The sequence below is a fragment of the Cynoglossus semilaevis genome, chromosome 16 (assembly GCF_000523025.1).
Source record: "Cynoglossus semilaevis isolate Cse_v1.0 chromosome 16, Cse_v1.0, whole genome shotgun sequence".
Lineage (NCBI taxonomy): Eukaryota > Metazoa > Chordata > Actinopteri > Pleuronectiformes > Cynoglossidae > Cynoglossus > Cynoglossus semilaevis.
Window position 1 is genome coordinate 3365891 of NC_024322.1, and position 19855 is coordinate 3385745.

Consider the following 19855-nt stretch of genomic DNA (forward strand, 5'->3'; position numbering starts at 1 on the left):
TGTGAGTCATGGGGAATCATTCCATTATTTATTATTGTTGTAATTTTATCATTCCGTTTACATTATTGTTGTCATTTCATTGACATGGTTGCCATTTCATCTCATCTAATTTTCACTGATGCTGTTTATTTTTTCTTTTATTGTTGGATTTTCTATATGTGTACTTATATTTATATCACCTTATACTCCTATACTTCTTATTTTATATCATGTGTTGTTTTTCCTATTGTGTTCGCACCAAGAGAGTAACAAATTTCATTCCACATATATTTTTTTACATTTCTATGCAAAAGTAAAAAGAAAAAAAAAAAATATGGTCTTGTTGTAGACGGGTATATAAAAACAACCTCTAAAATATTCTACAGTTTGTCCACAATTGCTGAAAAACTCCTTGACTTCCGTGTGTTTCACTTCACTCCAAATGCTTTAGACTCTGATTGCCAGTAGGGAGTAAAGCGGTCCCCCTTCCTGTGAGAAAAAAAAACTACTGCAAATAGTGTGAAGTGGAGGGGGAGGTGGACGAGTCTCCCTATTGGCTGAATCCTGGTTGTCTTTGACCTAAATGCTAAACACAGAAAGCTTTGCTTTTTTTGCCTTTAAACATCCCCTCTTATTTATAATCCTCTTTTAGTTTCCCTTCACTCTTTGTGTGGTATTGAATGAGCCACTGAGCATTCACCCTTCGCACCCTCCATGAAGGGAGTTGTGAAGTGTGGGTAAAACCCAGCTCAGCAGTCTGTCACTCATCTTTCCTCTTTTAACTCCCTCAGCAGAGGAATGAGGAGGTCAGGAGGAGTGCGAGCTTGTAGGCTTTTTTACCCTACTCTTCTGTCTACTACAAAGAGTATGTTTTCCATTGCTTATGTTTGTGTGAGGTATTTCAGGAAAAGCTGCCTATGTGCAGCCACCTGTTTTCTGTTGTTGGCCCAATTAAAATAGCTGCTATACCATAACATCTTCTCTTAACAACCGGTTGAAGCTCAGAAAGACGACCTGACTGGGTCTTTACTGTGGCTGTTGTCAGTGCCAGCTCAGGCAGGTATTTGCAGGTTTCTGAGTGAGAGTCACTGCTTCTCTAAGATTTACACTGTTACTCCTAAAGTGGGATCAACTCAAGTTGGAGTGGCACCTCACCTTTATGCTTAATGAGCTATGTTGTCAAGGAAACCGAAATTGGTATAATGGATGAGGGGAGGAGGCATACTCCTTGTGGGCGGCAAGGCGTGATTCTGCTGATTTACTTAGAGTTACATTGGTTAAAGAACTGAGACCAACCCAGATGGATTGTGAGACATTTTTATGTGACTCCCTTGTAGCCTGGTGTATTGGGGTTAACAGGGTTTGTTTGGTTTAGTCATAATCACTTTCATTGTTTTATTTAAAAATGACATTAATTCGATTAGTTCATGTGACCTCACATAACAGGTCACAGCCAGTATGAACATAAACACCTGCGTAATTGATTTAGCTTGGTCCAGAATCTTTGTAATACAGTAGGTGCATAAGTGGTCGTCAACCAGAAGCCATACATTACAATCTGCGTGACAGAAAGAGCCATTGCTTTGTTGGCAATGGAAATTTAAATAAAACAACAAAGGAAGTCATTGTGGGCGAGCTGCTTCCAGCTGCTTCAGTTTTTAATATTTCAAATGTTGTGTGGGAGATACATTAAAATGGTGCCGCAGGTTTTCTTAACCAAACCCGGGGGAATGGGTGTAATAGCAAAAAGGAAATGAACGGATGAAATCCAGCAGCTTAATAGGATCCTCGTACATGCCTCCTGTCGCCAGGAAGACCTGACATCACAAGCTCTCATCATGTCATAAATCTGTCCCTCCATTTCTATTTCCTGCGCTCTCCAGAGAATCACAGCTGCTTTGTGATTTTTGTCTCTTCTTGATTGTTCTGACCCTCCCGCTGCCCCCTCCTAATTCTCTCTTCCATCATCGCCCATCTGCTGCTTTTTGTTGCTGCAATTAAAGGTGTCGTGACTTACAAGTCCACCTAACACAAAGTGAAACTTGACTCAAAAAGTTTGGAGGCGTTACAAAAACTTTTGTGTCAAGTTGCAACTTCCTGGCCTGTGAAGAAATCCAGTCCGACAACTTCAGTCGCACGAGCAAAGACTAATTTATAGTATTGTACTCCAGAAACTGCTGTAGGTGGTTTTGTTGCTCAATGCACCTGTGTGACACATGCGCACAAACTGGCTTTCACTGTTGAATTAGTGTAAAAATGAGATCTTTATTGTCTTCCTGTGCTTTCTTTGTGGATGCATCCAATTAAAGTTGAATAAGATAGTTGATATTATAAGATATTATCTATAACAGCTATATAATTAACAATATATATTTTCTGTAGTTTATTTTGTAAAGTGTAGTTTTTATGGGTTAACCAGCAGGGGCTGGCCTGGTAACAAGCCGCTCCTCAGTTTGTAGTAGGGGAAAAAAAGATGACGTTTATAATAACTCTTGACACGTGTAAAAGCTCTTGGCTTTGAAGTGCTTCTTTCACAAAGGCTTACAGAGCAGACATACCTGTGGCTCCCAAAAACAGTTTCATCTATAGCCCTTCATGAATTAAAGGATTTATCAAAAACGTTTTGATTAATATGTGGCATTCAGCTTAAAGGTGAAAATCACTCGTACTTGTAAAGTGTAATTGTTTTTTTCTGTTGGTTAATGCACCTAGCAGATTGTGACTATATATATATATATACATATATATATATATTTTTTTTTTTTTTTTTGGTTTGTGTAGCATGTACTTTTGTAGAATTGTTAAAAATATTTCAACTTAGTATGTTTTGGTTTGTTGCCTCATGAAGATATTTTATCACAAGAGCTCACAAGGGATAAAATGTTTTACTACACAATAATAGCTTCTCTATCTGTAAGGTCACCTCCACAAAACCTTTTCCTGTTGTTTATCTCCTCTTATTTTTCCCTTCCTTTATTTATTCCACTGGTGTCACTCCCAGCTGCAGACACTGAACTTGGCAGCAGCTCTAAATATAAACTACATTGCTCGGAAGGTTCTCATATCGTGAGCTGACTTTTATCGCTGGACAGGATTTCACAGATGAGGAATAAACGAAATGACATCAAACTTTGCCCAATCTGCTGATGCGTGTTCCCAGAATAGCTGCTCTTGATTTTGCTCGTCTCCTTCAGCTGTGGACTAGCAAATCCATTTCAAATCACCTTGCCTGAGACCTGGTGAAATAGAGCGTGCGATTGTTCACTGTCTGTCTCCCAAACAGACCGTAGTTTTATGTGTGTTTGTGCCTGTGGCCAGACTCTGCCAGGTAGCATGCCGACTGAGCACATTGAACGGACATTGTGTGTTTGTGCTGCTCCTCATCGAATACAACTTTCAAGTTAAAATTAACAGGATCTTTTTAACAGTATCAGAACTGCTACTGTTTGTAAAGCCATTGTGTTTTTCTAAAACAATTCAAATATTTTGCCTTTATATTTTCAAATGTTACAACTTAGAATGTTTAGTTCAGAAGCACAGGCAACCTGGGCAGGATTTATGTTGTTTGCTGCTATAAAAGGTTTAGGAATTGTGTGCATGACTGGACATTAGTTTGTAAACTTGCCTTTTATCACTTGATTAAAATATGTGTTCACATTAGGTTTGAAAGCAAATATATTTAAAAAACTGGACTGACCCAAACCTGACTAGACTTATTTATTATAATAAATTATTTTAATAATTATTAGGTAAGTATAGTAATTTCATAAGATTTAAATTTTAAGTAATTACAGCTTTATTTATTCCTTAAGCTTTAACTGACACAAGCAAATAATTTATTTAGTTTTATTTATATTCTGCCAATTTAAAAATGTTACCCAACCTTTTGTCCATATATATTATTTTAAGGTCTTTGTTTATATCCTGTCTACAAAGGCCTACAAATGGCCAGATGCCCTATGGTTTGCTGTTATATTAGCTCACCATCATCTTTTTACTTGCCTACAAATGGCCAGAGCATATTAGCTCACCATCATCTTTTTACTTTTTCATAGGGGGACTCCATGAAAGATGACAGAGGAGGTGATTGTTGTAGCCAAGTGGGACTACACGGCCCAGCAGGATCAGGAACTTGACATCCGTAAAAACGAGCGTCTCTATCTCCTGGACGACTCAAAAACCTGGTGGCGCGTTCGCAATGCCGCCAACCAAACAGGGTATGTGCCCTCCAACTACGTAGAACGAAAGAACAGCCTGAAGAAAGGCTCGCTGGTGAAGAACATCAAAGACACACTAGGTAAGAAGAACACCAATGCTGTCTGCAGGTTACCTGTGTTTATTTAAATTGGATTGATGGTATGTCCCCTCGCTTTTCACCTGAAAAAGTGAGAAAAAGTGTTGTTCACATTGAGGTCACACACTGAAGATATTTGATCTCATCCCAACAGATTACAGACAAACACATACACAAATATATATTGCAAACGGTGCTGTTTATTACCAAAGGTCTTTTCTATATAATTGGACAAAAGTAACTGTCAATGTGAGAGTTGTTCAAGGGAAATAATTGGGTGGTTGTATTCAACTGTCATATTGAAATAAGCTCGGAACCTTCTCTTCACAAATGTCTCCTTAGGAATGAAAGAATAGGAAAATCTGTGCGCTGCCACCAAGCAGTAATGCACTGGTGATGAAAACTTTATTCTCGGCTGCTGACTCACTTAGGTGTCATGAAAAGTACCTCTATACCACAGAATGCAAAATGATAAGCCACTATTTTGATGCTTTGCTATCAGATATTCGTACTGGAAGCTTGCTAGGAAACTACACATAAAAAACTATATAATACTGCTGTCTTTAGTATAATGTTGCTGTATTATTTTACTTATTGTGCCTAGTTTAAAAACATAGATCCCCTCAGTGTCTGTACACTGTAAACGGATACCCGCAGCGTCTCTCAGTCCCCAGTGGGAGCTGTCACTGAGCACTCCAGGGATCCCACTGAGGTGGCCGCTGCCCTCAGCTGTCAGCCCTCAGAGCCAGGTCATGTCGCAAATATATAGGACAGTGACGGTGTAGCCATGGATACCAACGTATGTGAGTGCCTGTTGGTCCATATAATATAAGAAGCCACTGCTAAGAAGGTATTTCTTTCTTAAAATACTTGGGTTGAATATGTCAGCTTGACCTTTTAATGCATCTGTGTTTTGCCAGCCATAGTTCAAATTTGGGTCCATCCTCATCATCAAATCTGAACACATTCATTTATTTCAGACTCTTGAAGTAGTAGCACAGATGGTCGTTCTACATACCAGCCAACTAGAGAAACAAATGCAATTTGCCAGGAGATTGACTACTGTTTAGATCAATGTGGCCTCAGCCGGATCCAACATATAACTGAATGATAAGTCTGCTCTATTCCCATGCAGTGGACCGGATCCAACATATAACTGAATAAGTCTGCTCTATTCCCATGCAGTGGAGCTTGACCACTTTTTCACAATCCAATGCTTAATAAAGAAAATGTTGTCTTTTAGATTTGGTCATTAATAAAACAACTGTGTTTCTTAACTCGATTACTGACCTGAACATGTACATAGACGCCTGCATTTAATTAGCCTGATAGTAACAGAGATTGATGGCAGAAATCCAGCTGGCAGTGGTGTGTGTGTGATGTATACGATCCTACAAGTTTGGGCAACAGCGAACTTTAACCTTTCCTCAATGAAAGTAAGAGTAATAATACTCAACACTGTGTTTGTATTTTGATCTGATCTTTTGATTAAAAACTATAACACACTATAAAAGAAGATATTACCCCTGAGGCTGGAGCTGTTATTCTAAAATAACACCAGGAGACATGAATTTGGTTACTTTTTGTCATAACCCAAAGATATCGTCTAATTAGCAATAACTGAATATCAGGCTGTTTGACGACACGTGAGCCTGAAAATTCATATAATTCTTCATCATTTTGGGGATAAGTGAAAATAAATGTTACAGATTTTTGCTGCTGTGGAGAGCAGATCCACAGATGTGACAGCCAGAAGGCACAGCCGGCAAATTACCGCGGCATCAGCCACAGACTTGGGCTGATTTGGGATGTGTTGGCATGCAGCTCAATCTGAGAATGTAGAAATTAATCTGGAAATGTCGAGAATAGAAGGGATGATGAGGGGAGGATTGGTCCCAAATTGCTGACTTTTCTAGCCGGTGTGGATGTCAAGAGAGAAAGCTGTGGCTTTATGTGGGCCAGCGTGGCACAGCCTGCCACTGTCAGCTCCAGCCAGGCTCAGTGTGTGCACAGCAACACATATCTTCACTTCATTCTGCTTCAGTGTGCTTTCTGTTGGACCCCTCTCCATGTAATTGTCATTTAACATATTACAGATAATGGGGTCAAATAGTGAGATGATAATAAACAGAATAGAAAATTTAGCAGCAAACAATAAACCTTTACTGAAGTAAAGCTTTAAAAAATGCTTTAATCATATTATCATAGTATATAAATAACAAAAAAGTAGTTTTACTAATATTACATTTAAATAGCTCATTGATGACCAGTTTATTATGACCTATAGCTTGTCCTTGTCCATTTTTTAAATTCATTTTATTTTGTCAGTAAAGTAACACAATTTGTCGACTTTCATAGACCAGGACGTATCCTGAACGGAGAGAGGTTTATGTTTATTCTAGGAGTGTCAGGTTCACAATGCATCTCATCCCATTGTGGATGGGAATGTGTGCAGTCGGTGGAACTGAACCTGACACGTCTGCATGGCAGAAGAAAGTCTTACCACTGAGCTACCACCGATCCCTGCAAGAAGTCAAATATAAGAATAAAATATATTTATTTAAAAATGACAATATATTTACCTCTTTCTGTATCTATATATATGTGTGTGTTAGTGTGTGTGTGTGTGTGTATATATGTGTATATATACAGTATATATATATATGCTGGGTTTTTTTATATGGTTCTAACATCCAAGTGTGCATAGCAGAAAACGAAGCAGGTATAACTGCACCAGATGTATTTGATTTAAATTTAAATTAAATTTACGTTGTCGGTAATTTAAACAAACTACCAGTTTAAAAAAAAATTGAAATTTCGCTTTTTTTGTATCGAAAAAATATAGTAACACCGTGAATTTTGTGTATAGTGCACTCCTAATATATATAAATGTATATATTATTATTATTAACACCTTTATTGTTATTGTTGTATTATATTACAAAGAATGATCCCATTATTTAAATTTTAACCTGGTGTACTGTACAGCTGTTGTCTAGTGTTGGCAAATGCAGCTTTTCTACAGTGTGTAGATTGATTGCAGAAATCAGCCTCCTGGAATGATGGATTAGCTCTCTGTCCGTGACTATGTTACATATCGACTTCAACATTATGGCCTAGTTCCATTTCAGTCCAAGTAGTTTGCTTCCAGGCCAGCAGCTCCTCAGTGTTAAAAGCCTGAGTAATGAGAACATTTTTATGATGAGGTGATGAGCAAAAGGTGAGGTCATGGGCTAATGGAACTTACTCACACAAGGGTGTAGACAGTGTGATTGGCCCAGAGTGTGATTATGTCACAGCATCTGAAGCTCTTTCCTTAGCTCTTCAGTATGTAAAAGCTGCAGTAGTTGAACTTATTCTGGGATTAGTGTTATCTTTAGCTTTTATCTCCCCATTCACTTACTGTGTTTAATGCAAGGCCATCAACAATACTCACTTAGACAGGATTGAATTGTACACGGCTCCATGCTGCTTTGTGTCCCAGTTTCCTCTCACAGGTCATAAAACCACAGTGATGGGTAAAATAATTCAGCCTTGGCAGCAGACGCAGCCTCGCTCGCTGCTCAAACTGGGCCAGTACAACATAATAGCAAGATGGATTTCTGTCCACCTGTTTTTACAGCTGTGTGACTGTGGGTGCATGAAGGTGAACGATAGGCACTTAGTCATGTCCAGAAGTGTTACATACTCAATTTAAGTACCATCTCTTTACTCTATCTCAACCTCGGACAAGCTGCAAATATATCAATATACAGCTCAGTAAATATACATCTTTATTATCTTTATTTTTAATTTGAAAATGTCCTAATGATTTGCATCCAGACTCCCACGTCTGCCCTAATGATCATTACACAGTGTTTACCAGTAGATCATAAAGAATGAACCGGTATATAAATTTAACTAGATTCAAACTTTTATGCTATCTGTGGAGTTCTGGAGATAAACTAGTGTGTGTACAATCTCAGCTTGTTAATGCACATGTGATGACAGTCTGCTGTCTGAAGTAAAATATTCAAAAAGCCTTTAATATTCTCTGGTAGTGGGATGTGGCCCACATAATAGGTGTGTGTTATTAGTCCAAACCAATTGAAAAAAATAAGACTTTGAAAGACAAGCTCTTAGGTCTGTAGCTCTGGTAACACATGTCAGAGTTGCAGTTCTGGAGTAAATCTGAAGAACCCAAAGTAGCTTGTTTACTAGTTTTAACACTTGTTATCACTCTGCCACTCGTTTATTTGGATGACGTGTGCTGTAAGTGTGGTCAAAGATTGAAACGATTGTAAATTTACAAGCCCTGCAAAGTATTAGCACATTCCCAGGCTGCAGACGTCAAACAAAGCCTCATCTTTATTTATCTGCAAAATACCAGAGCAAACCTTTTAAATTCTTATTGTCAGGTTCTTTTCATTCTGATTCAGCCACCCATCCAGCCATTTAGGGGAACAATCCACACTGGTTTTACACACAAATGCTTTTAAGTCTCTGTGGCATGCACTGAGGGGATAGTAAGAACAGCGCATTACTGTGAGGAGAGTTAATTGGGGTTATTTAAAGGGTTATGTTACAGCTCATCTGCTCCTCTTTCTACTCCTTACTGGCTGACACAATGCTAATGCATCATTCAAGGCCCAGGTTATGCTTTTTTATCATTAACCCACACTTTACAATCTTTGTCATGTGGGTGTTTTTATAGCAGGGAGTCATTTTATAAAGTCACTTCCTGCACTGGCTTACTCGGCTAATCAGAGAGTAAATCCAACTTCACTGCAGCATGCAGCCGTCAGAGCTTCAAATCACTGGCCTCTGAATTCTGTGGGCTTTTAAGTGTAGATTAAACAGGTAGATGCAGTTTGGGAGTGAACGTGTGGGCGAACAGACTTTTTCCCAACTCTTCTGTAACAGCAGGACAGGCTTTTGAAGTGGAAATGAGTGAGGGTTGAAAAGGATGAAGTGTCTTATGTGGTTGTGGTGTAACTGTAAGTGAAGGTGTGTTCTGGTACGCTCGACTGAATTGAATTGCTGGGTTCATACCCAGAGGTCACCAACTATATTTGTTGTAGGGCCAGATTTTTTTCTGGACAGACACCTTCAAGGCAGGGCACTCAAAAACATTATTATTTGAGGTCTATTTTTGAAATTATGTTGGTTGAATGCAGTGCCTCGGGCACTGTTGGTCCAAAGCAAGAACTCATAGTTTGTTGGAGAGTTCACTTAGTTGGTTTTATTCCCCAAAAATTCAACTTTTGAGATTGAGGTGCTTCAATACAATTTGTCATTTCAGTTAGAAAGAAGTGACCACAATAAGTAGTTCTTCCAAAAAAACAAAACTGTTTTTACCACAGACCAATTTTTTCTACTGTTAAATGTTTTCTTTTACAGGGCAAAGTAGAGCAGTGGTTAAAAAATATATAATCATTCATAATAAAAATGTCTGGTATTTACAATACATGGCTAATGAATAGTGATGCATTCACAACCCAAAGGCCAGAATTATACGTTAAAATTTGATCATAAAGTTTTGTCCAGATTTAGTGGGGTTTGTTTTTTTAGATTGTTTGAGGTGAGAAATGTTAGGTTTTCCCCTCTGTTTTGATGACATTCAGTTTTATATTTCCTTAGAGACCACCTGAATGAAACTTAGGAGTTGGGAAGAGATGCAGAAGCCTGTCACACAGTGCGATCTGATATGTGAGATGCAGGGCTCTATCCATAAACATGATCTGTTTATTATGCTCGCCTCGTCCCCTGTCTTTTTTCATTTTTTTGTCAGCTGTGGCCTCTGATGTTGCTCCGTTTACTGTTTGTGTGAGAAACAAGCGCCCGGGGACCCCTCACCGCTCCCCCTCCTCCTTCCTCTCTGCCAACAAGTTTCATGCTACTCTGCGTGAACCCTAAAAATTCTCCCCAAACAATGCAGATGTAATAACCAGCCATGACATTTCTGTGACATTTTTAGCAGCTTCCTTGGCTCAAAGCAGGTCATTAGCTGTCAGGAAATGCACCTCACCCATTATTAGAGCACATGAGCATGTGCCAACACCTGCCCCGGCTGTCAAGTAAAGCACATGAAATATTGTCAGCCACATGGTAAGTTTGCTATTATTTTACATGAGAGAAGACACTTGAGAAAGTTACAGAACTGTGTGAAAACACATGCTTAAAGACTCTTACTTTGAAAGTACACGTTTAAAAGTAAATGGAGCTGACTTTGATTCCAGATATGGCTGTCATTACCAGGCCCAAGGTGCCTGCTCCACTTTTCATTCCCCTGTCTGCACCACCTATTTTCAGCTGTTTGATGAGTATAGACGCGTGTACGCTGCGCAGGTGGTGTGGATGGAATACCAAGTGGATAATGAGCCCTAGATTTCACCAGGTTTGAGTGAAAGGATTTGGTTGCTCACGGGGTGAGTGGGTGTGTGTACCTGACTTAATTCTATTATTACAATTATTGATCTGTCCTCAGCCCCTGAGGTTTCTGTATTCTTTTGCTCTAAACTAGTTTTCTGTGCTGACTCAGGGGCTCGTGAGCACCAATTAGCATCCTGCCGACCTGATCTGCCTTCTCCATCTGTGGAGCGCCGGCTTCTTATCCCCTGAATATTCCTTCTGTTGCAGAGGCAACTTCATTGCCAGCATTTTAACAGCTTCTCTTGCACCCTACCACGCTCATTGAGTAAACAGTTATTTTCAATATTCTGAATTTATCTTATCAATGAGATTATTTTGGGTTGAGGTTTGTAGCTTTGAGAGAAAATAACAGAAAATGTTGAGATGGTTAAGGAGAAAAATAATTGATATTTTAGACACAGGATGATGGAGATGATGGAGATGATGCTGCGAAGTGTATAGAAATAAGGAGGAGCCTAATGAAATCAATGAACCAAATGGAGTACATGATGATAGTGGGTGAAACAGTAGAAGGGGTAATATAGAGGGTAACATGGAGGCAGCTGGTCTGCAAGGTTAAAGCCAAAAAAAATGTGTTTCCTGTTTTTACTTACAGCTCGCTAAACATCCTGATCCTGAAGTTTTTGTTTTTTTCACAGCAAAGTGCAGTCAACTAGAGCATCTCATGTTTTTGAATCACAGGAATGGTGCTTTATTTTTGTTATTGGAAAATAGATAGATATATAGAGATATTATTTGGGCAAAATGAAACATCCTTTGGGCAGATGGAGGTAAAAAGTGAAAAATTCATATAATTTCTGACATAACCTTATCCAGATATTATCCAGAAATAATTGTATATTGAATATTAGAGTTAGTACTCGACCTTAAATCTATGCTTTTCATTTGCCCGAATTTTTGCAGACAACAGAGGTGAGGTGATAATGTGGTGCAGTTGTGTGACGCTGCTGTGAAGCCTGCTCTAATCTGTCTCTGTCTGTTTCTTGGTTCATACCACAGGTTTGGGAAAAACCAAGAGGAAGACAAGCGCACGTGATGCTTCTCCCACACCGAGCTCGGACACAGAGTGCCCCACCAATGGCAGCGGCGGTGGTGGAGGTGGGGGAGTTGGAGCTGCAGAGAGAATCTATGACCTCAACATCCCGGCTGTGGTCAAGTTTGCCTACATGGCAGAGAGGGAGGATGAACTGACGCTGGTCAAGGGCTCCAGGGTGATCGTGATGGAGAAGTGCAGCGACGGTTGGTGGAGGGGCAGCCAAGCGGGGCAGGTGGGCTGGTTCCCCTCTAACTATGTGCACGAGGAGCTGGTCGGAATGGATGATAGGGGAGAGGGAGATTCCCCAAGGGGTTTCCACGCAGGCTCCCAGGGAACTTTGTTGGCCAACGGACGTGCAGGTGGCCGCGCCGGAGCTCTTCACGTAGTTCAGACACTCTATCCCTTCAGCTCTGTAACAGAGGAGGAGCTGAACTTTGAGAAGGGGGAGATCATGGAGGTGGTGGAGAAGCCCGAGAATGACCCAGAGTGGTGGAGATGTAAGAACTCTCGCGGCATCGTAGGCCTGGTACCTAAGAACTATGTGATGGTGCTGGAGGAGAGGCCCGCCATGCCTTCGTCCACATCGGGTTCCCCGCAGTACCAAACCGTATTACCCGCCCGTTCAGGGAAGTTCTCTGGACGGGACTGGTACTACGGCAACATCACCAGGCACCAAGCGGAGTGTATTCTCAATGAACGAGGGGAGGAGGGTGACTTCCTCATACGAGACAGCGAGTCATCAGTGAGTCTGTCGGGTGACATCATAGCAGAGACATCAGCTGTTAGATGGTCTCCGTTGTGTTTTATTATGAATGTTGTAGCAGATAAAAACAAAGCAACAAACATTGCTCAAAGTAGTTGAGGCGTAGACAAGAAGAGGAACCCAGATAAGGTGATGGTGGAGAGGGAGAGGTGACTAATGGTAACATAGGAGTGAGATAAAAGCAGATAATCATCTGTATCAACCCCTGGATATGAAGTAAATGAAATAAATAACAGACTTAGAATCAATTGTAAAGGAATAGTAGAACAGGTAGATAGAAAAAGAATAAAAAGAAAAAATATCAAAGGATGGATGGACAGATAGAAGAGGTCATGGTTGACACACAAGGAGACAGAAAATGTTAGTTTAATGTTTTAACCTATTTATTAAAAAAAATTATAAATAAAAAGAGCAATCAGTTGATATGAAATTATAGAAAAACTGTCGAAAACAGAAACAAAAACACTCACTGAAAGACAATGCAGCTGTTCGATAAACGTGAGCCAAAACTGAAAATGTAAGACTATACTGCCACCTGCTGGTTGAATGCATTTACCTATGACTTGCACGACATGAACTGTGTCTTTCTCTCACTAACTGTACAGACACCTCTCCTCTGTTTCTCTGTTTATTCCTGCAGCCCAGTGATTTCTCCGTGTCGCTGAAGGCCACGGGGAAGAACAAGCACTTTAAGGTGCGTCAGTCAGACGGCGTGTACTGTATCGGCCAGCGCAGGTTCAACTCCATGGACGAGCTGGTGGAGCACTACAAGAAGGCCCCCATCTTTACCAGCGAGCACGGGGAGAAGCTGTACCTGGTCAAAGCGCTGCTGTGATTCACATGTCCCTCACACTTACACTGGACCCCTCCTCCCCACCTACAAACACACACACACACAAAGAAACACACTCTGTCATGCACACTTTAAAACTATCGCCACCTCCTGACTGTCTTAACTCAAGCCTTAGCTCTGAACCCTCTGGCTGTGGCGTGTCCACATCTAGATCCTGGGTCTGTGTATTTTTCTGTGACCAGATTAAGAGGTTCTGGCTCTGCTGTCTCCTTCAGGTGCAGCCTCTCTTTCTATCCTGGATGTGTTGACAGACACCACAGGCCTTTATGGAGGGTTAAGCTCTCCCTCTGATGTCATACATACACCAACCCTTCGTGTACTTCCATGCAGATCCAGCCTCTGAGAGACCCTATAATCTAATGTTGTCCTGTCATGTGACTGATCATGTTTTGTTCTTGTTTTGTTTTTTTTCTAACCTAATTTAAATCCATCTCACCGACTTCACAAAGTGACCAGAATCACTCTCTTGCCTTTTTATTCTTCCTCACATTCATCATTCCTTTACACGATGTCTCTCCCTGTTCAAATTTATGTCTTACATGTTGCTCTTTCAATGTTCTACTTGTCTCCATCACCACAGAAAGAACCATTAATAACATACTGTAGATTGTAAATAATAAAAGGATGTAGCTGTCTGTTTGCTAAAGTAAAGCTATGGAGGAAACCTGAACTGTCACAACAAAGGTTTGTTAATTTATAGTATCAGGTCATCATCGGTAGAGTATAATCTCTTTACATTATGTCCCCTTTACATGAAGTTAATACACAAACCTATTTGGGAGACAACAACAAGAGCCTGGTGTCAGGCTACTGCATGAAACCCATAAGGTTTAATCAAAATGTAATGTTTCCCACTGTGATGTATTCTTCATGTCCTGCCTAATGAGATATTTTACAGAATAAAACATCGTGTTTGATTAGAGAAGTTCTGAGACTGGTAAATGGAATTAAAAAAAAAAATCCATGGGAAATTATTTAATGGCATTAAAAAATCAAAGCCACACATAGCTGTTAACCAATGTAGCACGTGTGACCTCAGAAGGCCGGTCACTATTATTCAGGGTTTGTACGTCAGTTCAAAGAAGGGAATACATTTCTACAAACAAGTAATGATACTTTAATAAAATTACCCTTGAACAATAAATGTAGATTTTTGCTAACAGCGAACGAGAGAAACAATCACTGTTGGCAGATTAGTATGAAGTCAATGAACCTAAAAATGTGCATTTACTGGAATCAAAACTTGAACAGAATGGAAAAAGGCCCCTTTAATCACATTTGTAGTGTGCTATTAATGCCTCTGTGCCTGCACATGCTACTAATCCCAGTGTACTGCATTGTCAGACACTAAAGGAAATGCCAAAAACCAGTTACCTACGTTTCAGTTTCTAATATGGGTGTACTTTCTGTACTATGACTTACTGCCTTTGTGCCTGTACGTGTTACTAAATTCTTGAGTAGACACCGAAGCAGAAGTATGTTTTCTTCACTGTTCACAAGCAACCCAAACAGTCCTTCTGTGAAGACGGAACAGTAACCACAACAAAAAAGGGAATAAAATACAGGTTCAAAATGTCATCATAGTGTTATTAACTGTCTATTAATGCCTTTCTGCCTGCGCAAGACAAACACATTACCCACCACAGCTTCATCTTTTAGTGACTACTTGTAACCTGGTAGCTACATCTTTTTGTTTAATATGATCCCTGGCTTTATGTCACTCCTTGACTGCACCTCCACACACACACACACATGTATTCAGTAGTCACGTTTATGAAAACTACTCCATGTGACACTAACATAAACAGATGGAGCATTAATGCAATAGGGGGGAACTCTTGATTTCCTGTAGAGTCTGAATGTTAATCAATGTAACCAAATGTGCCACTGTGTACCTGATCTACGTGCTCCAGGTCTGCACTTCACTCCTTCATACTCTGGTATTCATTCATTCATTCATTCATTTATTCATTCATTCATAGCTCTGTGCTCATGCTTCATTTTCACATTGTGTCACGCTGAAACCTGTCCTCCAGTATGTGTCTGCAGTTCTACGAGGACACCGACTGATGAACGTTTATAAGAAAACAGACATCTCTCTTCTACCACACGAGCTAATTCACCTGATATTGATACTTTAGCTCCTGTCTGCGACTCTGCTGTTAGAATAAATGACTTGTATCCATTTGTATTATTTGTCATAAATATGGTTATATCAGTTCAGAACAGAGACTTCTGCAAGAAGAAAAGTCAGTAGCACAGACAACTGTATTAAACATATTAGTTAGTCATTGATTTAAGGCCCATGAAGTAGACTTAACTGTGAAGAGGGCGTTGAACAACTCCACTTTCGTTGATTTGAAATTATAATGACAGATGCAAATGTTTGCTGAGCATCTTCTCCCAAAGAGTCGCCTTCCAGACGTCCACACTTGACCATAGACTGAATGTCAGAGGTGGCCGTAGCTATGGGATGGCAAAATTAAAAGAAAAGACTCGTAATTTTGTTGTCGCTTTTTTGGTGAAAATAAAAATAAAGTACTATCACAATTTAAGTATATTCTGATAAGAAAATGAATTGTGACTTATGATAATACTGTCAAAAACATTTTTGTTTGTATCCATAAACGCTAAACGCTGTCTTGATATATATACAGTACATATATATCAATACAGATAAACTGTTGAATCCAAATGCCTCCAAAATGTTTGAGAGGCAAGAGAGCTAAAAAACTGTCCTTTTCTTAATCTATTCACTGTTTCCCAAAGATTTTCAAATCTAATTTCATACAAACTTTGCTGTGGTTTCCCTCCTAAGCGATCGGTAAAAGCATTTTTTTTAAGTCTAAGATACAGAGAAATGAGCCAACAAACAAAACACATGACTGAGGTCATGGAGGTTGGGTTCTTCAGATGATCATCTTGTCCACTGGCACTTTGTTCAAACAAATATAAAGGGCATGATTATCTACCTGGGTTGGAACAGAAAAACCCTTAAAGTCTGTACTGGGTTTTTGTATTTAATGTCAAATCAGTAACATTTCTGTCAGCTAGACTTGTTATTTAAATTCAGGGTTTGGGAATCACTGCTGTAGAGAAACCAAATATACAGTCACCTGGTTGTCATTGAAAATATTTCTAAGGCCCAAACCAAACATTTTCCTATTGTTTTTTTTTTAAATCTGTGCATTTGTTAGAATGTACATGTTGATCATGGCGTCCTCAGCTCTTATATGATATATCTGAATGTTACTGAGCATCATTATTTAATTCTTGTCTCCACTGTATGTATATATTCAAAGTAAGATAAGGTGCATATATGAATCGTTCAGATCCAACTAAGGTACTGTATCACCGACAACATGATGAGAATTGCAATACTTTTGTTCAATAAAAACTTTGGAAGAATACTAAATATAGTGAGTTCAATGGTATGATTCTATTGGCATTTTTTTAAGTATCCATACATATCACTGAAGGTTGTGGTTTGAAAAAGATTATTCTAGAGGGATCATTCTAGAACAGTGCTGTCAATGAGTTTGTCACGTGTGAAATTCTAATTGACCCAGGCCACTGGGTTAATCTTACTAAATACGTCTATTGTAATCGATTGAAAGAAAAAGCAGCAGTATCGTCTTTCTCCACACGACGGCGACATTGGTCCTACAACGGCCTTTACCATGATGGTGATGGTGAGTGCCTACGGTACATACGGGCTGCTGAAGAATTGCTGCAGAGAAAGCAAGTCAAGATTTTAAAGTATTTTTCTTAATACTCGAGCACTCAAATTGAACTCCGATAGGGTGCGAGACTATGATGATATATTTTAAGATTATGATGTTTGTTTGGCTACCGATAATGCAACAAGTTGAGTTTAACCGGTTTAATAAATGTAATTTTAAATGTAACGTGTGCATTAATAAGGATAATTAAAATGAAAAAATCAATCATCGGATTAGAAACATTCTTTATCTGATGAAAAACGACAATCTGCAGAATTTGATGCTAAACTCTTAAAGAAGGAAACGAGATTAAAGCACATGTTGTCATACTTCTTTTAGCCGCTAAGCGGCACTGTTGGACACGAGAAATAGTGCCACCGAATAATAGCCATTCTGGTCCAACGTCCCTTCAGAGTTAATGGTTGTAAAGCCTTGAGCTTCTCACCAGGACTCAGTTTATTGGCGTCGTCTCTCCGAAAATAAATATATATAAAAAATACAAGATAATATATAAACTAATATGCACAGCTTAAATAAATTCATTTGTTAAGGGAAAATGTTTATTCGTTAATTGTAAAAAATAAATGATAATAACAAGGGAATTGCCGTTTCAGACCAACTTTTCTAACGTGTCATCCTCCTGCTCTTGTACTGCATTTGTAGCTGTTAAATGACAGAAAACAACATAAAAAGTACAAAATAAACGTTGAATTCCATCATACTATCTTTTTCTACGTTTTGATTTATTTTAACTACCCTGCCCTTTTAACCAGACCACGTCACCTAAAGGACAATTACTGTACAGGTTCCAGGCAAACTTAAGATTAGTTTTCAAATAATTAGTTAATCAACCTTCAAAAAAAATGTATCAAAACTTTCTATACATACTATACAAAATTCTATACAAAATATTCTCACATTTGTACAAACTCTTTAGAAAACCTCTTTTCAAGTGCTTGTTTGTATCATGTTCTCCATCAGCTGACTCTTCAACATTAATTGGCAATGTTGGTACAGTTTTCAGTCCCATATGGTCTAGCGGTTAGGATTCCTGGTTTTCACCCAGGCGGCCCGGGTTCGACTCCCGGTATGGGAACACAGTTTTTTCAATGAATCAGACCAAACCGATACAGCTAGATTCTGGCATACACGAACAAAGATGACTGCACACAGCTAGGCTTTGTATTTGTGGTCTGCCTCAACAAAACCTAAAGCCCCAATTGTCATCTTGCTTTGTCAAGTCCGGTTTGACATGACGTTATTCAACTTTCTCGCAAAATGGAGCGATCCCAGTGAACATATTACAGGAAAATAAAAAGACCATCACCAAAAGCAACACTGTCGCTGCCAACCTGGAAAGGCATCAGTGCTGGGAGAAAATTACCGACTGTGTAGATCCGTAATAATATTATGTTGACAATAGCGTGCAGTGATCGCGTGTACCTAATCATTTACAAACTAATGAGCCTGCACTTGGTGTCATGCAGGATGCTTGTGATTGGATAACGAGGCGCATCCGTGCCCTTTAAAACCGGAAAACCTGTTACTGTTGCAAAATGGCGTGCGTGAAAGCACAGAGAGAAGAGTTTTTCTGTTATGGCGACGGTACGTATTTTTATCTCTGTTTCTCTTCATTTTGGCGGTTGTGAAGGACCAGTATTCCGCCGAGCGTGCGGTCGGTTTGTTTTAAATCGCGGAGTGGGGCAGCCGGTTAGCATACTAAACAGTAGCTTGTTTGAGCCACACGGTTAGCACATTCAAACTAATTCTGACCGCAGTTATCGCTTCAGTCAGCTTGTTATTGTCCGTTCAGGTGTAGCAGCAGACCCATGTCGCCATGAACTGGGCCGGTGGACTCCACCACGCCCGTTCCTTAGCTGTTCAAGTAAGACAAAAACGTGTCACTTTTTTTGTCACCGAAAATAAAACTTTTGGACAGCGTTTACAGAGTGTTGTTAAATGTTTACAGGACATCGGGGCTGGAAAGAGCAAATACCATGCACTGAATTACCCACGAAGCCATCTTTAAACCGGACGGTAAGTCTGTTTTACTGAGTGCGATTTAGTTTTGTTGTTGTTGTTGTTTTTTCAACTTTAACTTCTCTGTGGACAAGCTTTTTATTTATTTATTTTGAAGTGTGCGTCTTGTGTTTAAATCATGGCCAAAGTAAAGCGATATACCAGCGCAGTGGTCTTTGAGTGTGGAGCCGGTTCAACGTCACTATTAAAGGTATGAAAAGAAATGGATTTAAGCCTTTCACGGGTATTGACTAAAGAGTGACACCAACTGGACAAATCTAGTACAGACAAGATTGACTACAACCAGAACAAGTAGTAGTGTTATTGCATTTACTTTATTTGTCTTTGCAGAAGTGATAGAGGAGGAAGAGAGAGTGTTGGTTTTGATTTTGTCCAAATAAAGTATTTTTATGTTACTTGAATATGAAATTCTTTAAATTACTAAGTAGTGGCACAAAGCAAATGAGTGGTTTGCTGAAGTAGATTGTAGTGGTTAATTGAAGCGTTTTGTAACATGCTAGAGCTAAACACAATTTCAAACAAAATACACCTGACAATTGTTTTCAAAAACCCACCATTTCAATCACATGTAGCCACCGTGCCCAGCTTTTTTTTTTATTTTTTTTTTAACACCCGCTGGAAGCCCAAAGCCCCTCGTATCTCACGCGCGGGATATGCAACCATAAATGAGGACCGTACAGCATTCCTATTTCTGTTATTTCCAATATCAGTGCGCCCTCTACCGCTAACATTCACTTTTTTTTTTGTTTGTTTAGTA

The 19855-nt window shown here is 39.4% G+C and overlaps 1 protein-coding gene, 1 long non-coding RNA gene and 1 other non-coding gene across 5 annotated transcripts in view; all 3 read left to right on the top strand.

The window, feature by feature from the left end:
- Positions 1-16755, top strand: part of nck2a (NCK adaptor protein 2a) — a 30255-nt gene extending 13500 nt beyond the window's left edge. Inside the window, exons 2-4 of the mRNA XM_008328086.3 lie at positions 4035-4276; positions 11684-12462; positions 13124-16755. Of these exons, the coding sequence (XP_008326308.1) occupies positions 4051-4276; positions 11684-12462; positions 13124-13318 (1200 nt within the window). The 5' untranslated portion in view covers positions 4035-4050 and the 3' untranslated portion in view covers positions 13319-16755. The remainder of the gene's footprint in view (positions 1-4034; positions 4277-11683; positions 12463-13123) is intronic.
- A 1327-nt stretch (positions 16756-18082) lies between these two features.
- Positions 18083-18154, top strand: trnae-uuc (transfer RNA glutamic acid (anticodon UUC)). Its single transcript has one exon. It is a non-coding gene; the product is annotated as a tRNA-Glu (tRNA).
- LOC112488341 (uncharacterized) overlaps positions 18098-19855 on the top strand; it is a 30765-nt gene continuing 29007 nt past the window's right edge. For 2 of the 3 annotated variants that reach the window (XR_003052310.1, XR_003052311.1), the window contains exons 1-3: positions 18098-18663; positions 18872-18943; positions 19028-19095. This is a non-coding gene — a long non-coding RNA (uncharacterized LOC112488341). Of the gene's footprint in view, positions 18664-18871; positions 18944-19027; positions 19096-19226; positions 19289-19428; positions 19818-19855 lie in introns of those variants that run through there. The other variant, XR_003052312.1, reaches the window with a different exon arrangement.